The sequence below is a fragment of the Streptopelia decaocto genome (genome assembly GCF_964273445.1).
Source record: "Streptopelia decaocto genome assembly, chromosome: 5".
Taxonomy (NCBI): domain Eukaryota; kingdom Metazoa; phylum Chordata; class Aves; order Columbiformes; family Columbidae; genus Streptopelia; species Streptopelia decaocto.
In genome coordinates, this window is record NC_138659.1 from 48,859,918 (window position 1) to 48,867,115 (window position 7,198).

The 7,198-nt window shown below is 55.7% G+C and overlaps 1 protein-coding gene across 1 annotated transcript; it reads left to right on the forward strand.

Annotated features, from left to right (window-relative positions):
- The first annotated feature begins 1,327 nt into the window (after positions 1-1,327).
- Positions 1,328-6,222, forward strand: ZNF503 (zinc finger protein 503). The gene is made up of 2 exons (XM_082054219.1): positions 1,328-2,835; positions 3,930-6,222. Exons 1-2 carry the CDS (start codon positions 2,527-2,529, stop codon positions 5,448-5,450), a joined length of 1,830 nt encoding a protein of 609 aa, XP_081910345.1. The 5' UTR covers positions 1,328-2,526; the 3' UTR covers positions 5,451-6,222.
- The last annotated feature ends 976 nt before the right edge of the window (positions 6,223-7,198 follow it).

Consider the following 7,198-nt stretch of genomic DNA (forward strand, 5'->3'; position numbering starts at 1 on the left):
CGTGGTGATTGCAAAATGAAAGTACGTTTATGACTTTCCACTGTGAAGTTGTGGCAATAAGCCATGTGCTTTCGGAGAAAATACAGAAATTAAAAAGTTTGATAAAATTTACTGTATCTTTACAGAAGCTAGAAGAGTTCCGTATATTTGCCCTGTCTATTCACTACATTAAGATTAAACTGGTTTTAATAAAAGACAGCAGATATGCTTACTAGGCTGCAGAACTAAAAAGGTACCGCTTAACAGGGGGAATGGGGGTGATAGCAAGGAAAACCTGCCTTATGTCTACCTCGTAACAAGAGCAAATCATCAAGGCTATCTGACACATCTGTTAGGGACTGAGGGAGATCGGTGTTTCAAGGGGAGAAAAAGGACTTCGTTCAGCAGATATAAACGCGAGAAAGTGAAAGTCCTTTCTCTCGCCCACCCCTTCCAGGATCAGCGCCTGTTCTGGTCGGAGTCCAGGTCAGGAATTGGACGCGACCCCTGAAGCACTTGCCTTGTTCTTCACTTGTCAAACGTGTTTTATCTCTAAGTGACCTTTTTGTTAATGTTGTAGATTGTGTGGGCCACCATGTCAGATCCGGAAACAAAAGTAAAAGATTGATTAACACATTTTGCCTGTGAAAAAATGTTATGGGATAAGGAGGTGGGGGGCTAGTGGGAAGGAAAGTACAAAGAGAAAAAAAAAAGGCAATCCAAGGAGCTACGGAAGGGCTGCGGACTCTGCTCGGGGCATCCGCCGGCACGGTTAAACCAGGGCTGAGGGCACAGGACTCGGTGCGCTTCCGGAGAGCACAGAGACAAAGCAAGGTGGATATAACGTCCGGGTGGATACCGTGTACATACCCACGAGGTTCTTAACACAGCCTAGCTGAAATCAAACACGTAAATGGCGAAGCGATACTCCAGCTAAGGCGAGGGGCCGCCTCCCCAGGGCCCCGGTGCCGGTGACCGGGCCAGCCCGGCGGGAGCAGGGACGAAGGGCTCTTCTCGAAGAGGAGGGAAGGGGAAGAAGCCAGCAGCCCGCCCCAGCCCCGCACCGCGCTGTCCTGCGCGTCTGCGTCGGGCAGCGCGGTGCGGAGCCGAGAAAGGCTGTCGGATGCTGGCACACAAATCGAGTTTACTCGAAGGATTTATTCTGTAAATTGAATGGCTTTTTCTCCCGAGGAGCCCGTCTCTCCCTCTGTTTTCCTTCCTTCCTCCCTCTCTCTCTCTTTCCCCCTTCAAGTCACACCAGGCTTGTAATCAGCAACAAAAGCTGACATAAATCAAGGGCGGATTGACAGGGGCTGACAAATAACTGATTGATTGCGGTTGGGGAGCACTGACAATTGACGGCGGGGCGGAGAGACCCGAAAGGCGGCGGCAGGCGGTGCGTGACAGCCCCGCGTGTGACGACCGGCCTCCCCCAATCCCGCCGCGCTCCCCGCGCCGCCGCAAGCCGCGCCGCAGCGCCCCGGCTCCCGCCCGCCACGGGCGGCGACGTGCAGGCCGGCGCTCTGCAGGTTCTCGTCCGAGCCTACCCCGCGTTGTGAGGCGGGAGGGGGGAGAAAAGCGCCCCGCGCCCACCACTGGGGACCTGGAAGGGACGCAGCGCGGCGGAGGCCACGGAGTTGTCCCGGCAGGCCCGGTCCGGGGCGGGGGGGCGCGGGCTGGGCCTGTAAGCGCCGTGCGTGGCGGGGCGGACGGCGGCAGGCTGTGCTCGGGGCGGTGTGCTTGCAACGGGACTGCGCTGGCGGGGGGTGGGCTAGGTAGGTGGGGGGATCGGGGGAGCCCCACGGCTGCCTCCCCGGCAGGCGCGACGTCCCTAGTATCGCGGCTGGTCCCGCTGCCGCCAAGGTGTCCGCGCCAGCTGCGGAGGAAGAAAAACGCTCGCAGCGCGTGATGTGAAACACAGAATTAACGCCCAGCCCATCCTAGGAGCGAAAACAAGGAAGGAGGGGAGGGGAGAGGGAAGGCGGACGAGAAAGGAAAGGGGAAAAAAAAGAGCGAGAGACCATTAAAAACAGAGGGAAAAAAAGCCCCAGAAAAGGGAACGTCACATCCCCTTGACCCTCCAATCACCTCGGGGTCCCATTTGATTGGAAGGCGGCAAAGGCTTTAATCTCAGACTAATTCAGCTGCTTTTGAAGTGAGTTTCTTTGCCAGATCCCAGGCTGGATGGGCAGCGGCTCGCATCACAGCTGAGCGGCGGAGGCGAGCGCTCCGCTCCGCGCCAGCCGGGGGAGCCGAGAGCGGCCGGAGGGGACAGCGGCACACGCTCGCAGCCCCCACCCCCGCCCCCCGCACAGCCCAAGGATTACTCGGCTTTTTTTCCTCTTCTTTCTCTTCGACCGGCTCCCCCTTTCCCTCCCCCTCCCCACCCACACCCTCCCTGCCAGAGAGAGCCACGGGACATTTTATGTTTGTTTTCCTGCTCGGGGGGCGTGTGGCTTTTTTCCCTCCTCGCTCGCAGAAAGCGAGAGCGCGTTTCCGAGTGCGAGCGGCGCCACTTGCCCCAGTTTTCATGCGAGGTTTTGGGTCATGATCACATCGCCCTCGCTTTCTGCTATAAGAAGTAGTAAGCGCAGCAGCAGCCTCAGCGAGCCCGGAGGCAGCCCCCGCCGCAGCCGCAGCGCCGCCGACCTCGCCGGGCCGAACGGGCACGCTGGGAATACCGGCAGCAGCGCCGCCGCCAAGCCCTGCTTCCACACCGTCCCCCCCTCGGACCCGCTACGCCAAGCCAACCGCCTTCCCATCAAAGTCTTGAAAATGCTCACGGCGCGGACTGGACACATTTTACACCCCGAATACCTGCAGCCTTTGCCCTCCACGCCCGTCAGCCCCATCGAGGTAAGGACCTCGGAGCCGGCCCCGGCCCCCCGTCTCTTTCTCCCCTCCCTGCCCGGGCGCTCGCTGGGCATGGCGGCTCCGCCAGCCTCCCTCGGCACTTCCCTGCGCTTTGAAAGGCACTTACACCAGGAAACGGGCTTCTTTTGATCTAGAGTTAGTGCGAGCAGCCGCTCCTGGTTATTGTTTCCACGTTTACTGGGAAATTTTCTAATTCCTGTTTAAATTAGCTTTGCATTTTTGCTCTTTTTAGCCTTTTTTTTTTTCTTTTTTTTTGAGGAGGGGCGAGTGGAAGCAAACGACCCGCTCAAGGGTCACGATCCGACCACACAACTAAGCAGCGCTTGGAGTGCCAAACAACCTTGCTTTTGAAAGAGCGTTTGGGGGGTGGGGGAGAGAAGCTCGGAGAGGGACAGGCTCAAGCGTGGGTGCGGCACGATAACTATTTCAGCTCCCCGACCATTCCCTTTCAAGTACCAGCCCGCATAAGTACTTCGGGAGCTCTAGTCGGCCCTTTTCTCTGTTGCCGAGGTTGTCGATCTGCCCCTGCGCAGCTCGCTGTTTGAGGGACCGAAACTCAAAACGGAGCGGGTGGTGGGAAGGGTGTGTCTGCGGGAATGAATGATTTCATTATGGTCTCTGCGGGGGCGAGGACACCCCTTTCCCCGGACCTCGGCTCGCTGGCTAACTCGGGCTCTGTTTATAAATAGTGGCAGCAGTCAGGGCGCAGAAATGCTGCAGTCGCTATAGTTCACAGGCGGGCTTGTGCGCCTGCATGGTCAGAGCAGTGGGGAGGCAAACGCCGAGGCGCCGAGCCCCGCACTGCCCGGGCCGCTGCTGGGGAAGCAGCGGGCGCTAAAGGCGGCCGCGGTGGGCTCGCAGGAACACGAAAATCCCCAGCCCTTTTTAAAGGCTTTGTGGAAAATGGTGCATGCAGTGGAGGGGGCTGTCAGGGTGATGAATGTGCACGAAATCGTTCATTACTTCCATGCTGTTCTCTGCAAAAATGTACGGGACAAGTGTCCTAGGTATGCCCCGGCGTTTTTCTCAGACCCCGATTAAACCTTTGTCTTCGTGTGTCGTTCTGATTTCCGCAGCTGGATGCGAAGAAGAGTCCCCTGGCCCTTTTGGCACAAACTTGCTCGCAGATAGGGAAGCCGGACCCGTCCCCTTCCTCCAAACTCTCCTCGGTCACCTCCAATGGTTCCGGAGGCGACAAGGACTCCAAATCGGGCCCCTTGAAGCTCAGCGACATTGGCGTGGAGGACAAGTCGAGCTTCAAGCCGTACTCCAAGCCGGGCGCGGAGAAGAAGGAGCCGGGGGCGGCGGGCTGCGCGGGCGCCCCCGCTGCGGGGGTCGCGGCCGGGGAGAAGTCGGGATTCCGGGTGCCGAGCGCCACCTGCCAGCCGTTCACCCCAAGGACAGGCAGCCCGAACTCCAGCGCCTCAGCCTGCTCGCCGGGGCTGCTGCCGGCCGAGGGCAAAGGCGGGGAGGACAAGAAGGACTCGGAGGGCTGCGGAAAGAGCGGCAGCTCCGGCTCGGAGGGAGGCCCGGGCACCACCAGCATCAGCCACAGCCGGATTAGCGTGAGCTGTGCCGGGATTAACGTGGAGGTCAACCAGCACCAGGAGAGCACGCCGGGCTCCAAACCCATCGCCTCGGACTCCGCCTCCTCCTGCAGCAGCACCACCGCCACCTCCTCCACCTCCGTCCTGGGCTCCGGCCTCGTGGCCCCCGTCTCCCCTTACAAGCCGGGCCAGACCGTCTTTCCTCTGCCCCCGGCGGGCATGAGCTACCCGGGGACGCTGGCTGGAGCCTACGCCGGCTACCCGCCCCAGTTCCTGCCGCACGGAGTGGCGCTGGACCCCACCAAATCGTCCAGCCTGGTGGGAGCCCAGCTGGCCGCCGCCAGCAGCCTGGGCTGCAGCAAGCCGGCGGGGTCGAGCCCGCTGGCGGGCGCGTCGCCGCCGTCGGTGATGACGGCGAGCCTGTGCCGAGACCCGTACTGCCTGAGCTACCACTGCGCCAGCCACCTAGCAGGCGCCGCCGGCGCCTCCTGCGCCCACGACCAGGCCCTCAAGTCCGGATACCCCCTCGTCTACCCCACCCACCCTTTGCACAGCGTCCACTCCTCGCTGACCGGCGCCACGCCGCCCTCACTGGCCGGCCACCCTTTGTACCCCTACGGCTTCATGCTTCCCAACGACCCCCAGCCACACATCTGCAACTGGGTGTCGGCCAACGGACCCTGCGACAAGCGCTTTGCCACCTCGGAGGAGCTGCTTAGCCACTTGCGGACCCATACTGCCTTCCCGGGCACCGATAAACTCCTCTCCAGCTACCCCAGCTCCTCGTCACTGGCCAGCGCGGCGGCCGCGGCCATGGCGTGCCACATGCACATCCCCACGACGGGCGCCCCCGGCAGCCCGGGCACGCTGGCCCTGCGCAGCCCGCACCACGCACTGGGACTCGGCAGCCGCTACCACCCTTACTCCAAGAGCCCCTTGCCCACCCCCGGGGCGCCCGTGCCCGTGCCCGCTGCCACCGGACCCTACTACTCCCCTTACGCACTCTACGGGCAGAGACTCACCACAGCCTCGGCCCTGGGGTACCAGTGAGTGCAGGCAGCGGGGCTTTGACACACAAAACAACAGAACACAGAGTCTAGCGGTGAGGGAAGGAAGCCCTGCAAAACTTTATAAAAGTTGGAAAGAAAACAAAATAAATCTGACTTTTTATAAAATAGTGTTCATTTGAGGACTGGATCCATGAGCACTGTATTTATTTATGTTAGCTTCAAGCGGGACAACGAATCATAAAGTGCATTACTTAACTGAGCTCAATAGGTAAAAGTGGAACACCCATTGTAGAATATAAATAAAAAGATAGAGGTCTTCTCTTTAATGTTACTTTAAAATTGCTATGATTGTATTGTACGTTCTTATTTAATGTCTCATTGAAACAAAAATTACATGCATGTTTGTTACTAAAAAACAACTCGCAATTTGTCAGTTATAATTTCAAATTGCAATTATTTTTAAGGTGTATACCCTTGAAAGAGAATTGGTATTTTTTTGTATGTATTCTGGAAGAAAAACAAAAACAATTCTATTCCAAAAACCTCTTTTGCCTTATTTTGTTCTTTAAAAGGAACACTTAACTATTTTTATTTTTTAAGTCCACCCTGTAAAAAGGGTTAAGTAAGGTTTACGTCATGTACTAAAATAGACAATGTATCTCTTTAAAGATTAAAATTCCGTATATTTGATGTATTAAAAGGTTTTACCTTTTTTTTTTTTTTTAGATACGCTTTGATTCTGTTATAAAACCCAAGTAGGTCTTGGATGGAGACAACTGCTAATTTCTTCTTAAGCGTTTATTAAATTTTAATTAAAAATAAAAGAAAAGTTTTTTTTTTTTTTTATTGTAACCCCAGGGCTCTCTTAAAAAAAAAAAAAAAAAAAAAAAAAAAAGGAAAAAAATCAGACGGGAGTAATTTTTTTCCTCCTCAGTATAAATCGTAGGCACGAAATAGGAAAACTGAGAATCGGTTAAATTCCTTTTGCTTTCCTAAGGAAGATTAACTTTTTTTTTTTTAAGAAAATGTTTTAAACTGTGTAAACCTGTTTTTAAAAAACGAGCTTCAATTAAAGGACTTCAGTTTTTCTTTAGAAAGACACGGTTAAGGCAGGACTTATTTATAAAAGAGTAAGAAGATTATCTGAAAGCTTTTTTTTTTTTTTTTACAGTATAATGCATAACTATTCGTCTCTTTCTAAATGAGAAGTTCAGAAGCAATTAGGGAAGCACTGTTTGATCTCATCCAGTTATTTTCAATTTCTTTCTTCAGTTCGTACGGCAGCACAAACGATCATCATGTTTAAAAAAAATGGACTGCTCTGAGAACTACTTTTCTTTTAAAAAGGAGAGGAAGGGGAAAGACAAAAAAAAGTCTATCCGTTCTTTGGTCCGAGTTTGCTCTCTTCTGAAGCGCAGTGCCAAACTCGACGTGATGCTGAGGGGCTGCCCCTGCCTACACCGCGTCTTTGCCTCCCCAGCCCGGGTTTCCCAGCGCCCAGGGCCACCGCCCGGCTCCGGCTCGTCGCTCTGCACTCAGGTAGGTGCGGAGGCTTCGACGGAAAAGCCAAATCGGCTACCAAAACTGCCGAACAAACCGTTGCCGCCGGGATCAGACGAAAAAGGAACACCCAAGTCCGTAAAGGCGACGCTGGCGAAGGGCTTTGCTCCCGCGATCTGCCAGGCGCTTGCGAGGAGCGGCTCGGGCGGACCCGAGTACCTGCTGCCCCTCGCACAGACCCGCTCCCTCCGCCGCGGGCTGCCCTTGCCCCGGCCCCAAAAAGACGCG

Bases quoted from the DNA above. Each gene is read 5' to 3' on its own strand.
- ZNF503 (XM_082054219.1), top strand. From the start codon at position 2,527: ATGATCACATCGCCCTCGCTTTCTGCTATAAGAAGTAGTAAGCGCAGC. The intron at 2,836-3,929 runs GTAAGGACCTCG...TGATTTCCGCAG, and splicing joins CGCCCGTCAGCCCCATCGAG to CTGGATGCGAAGAAGAGTCC.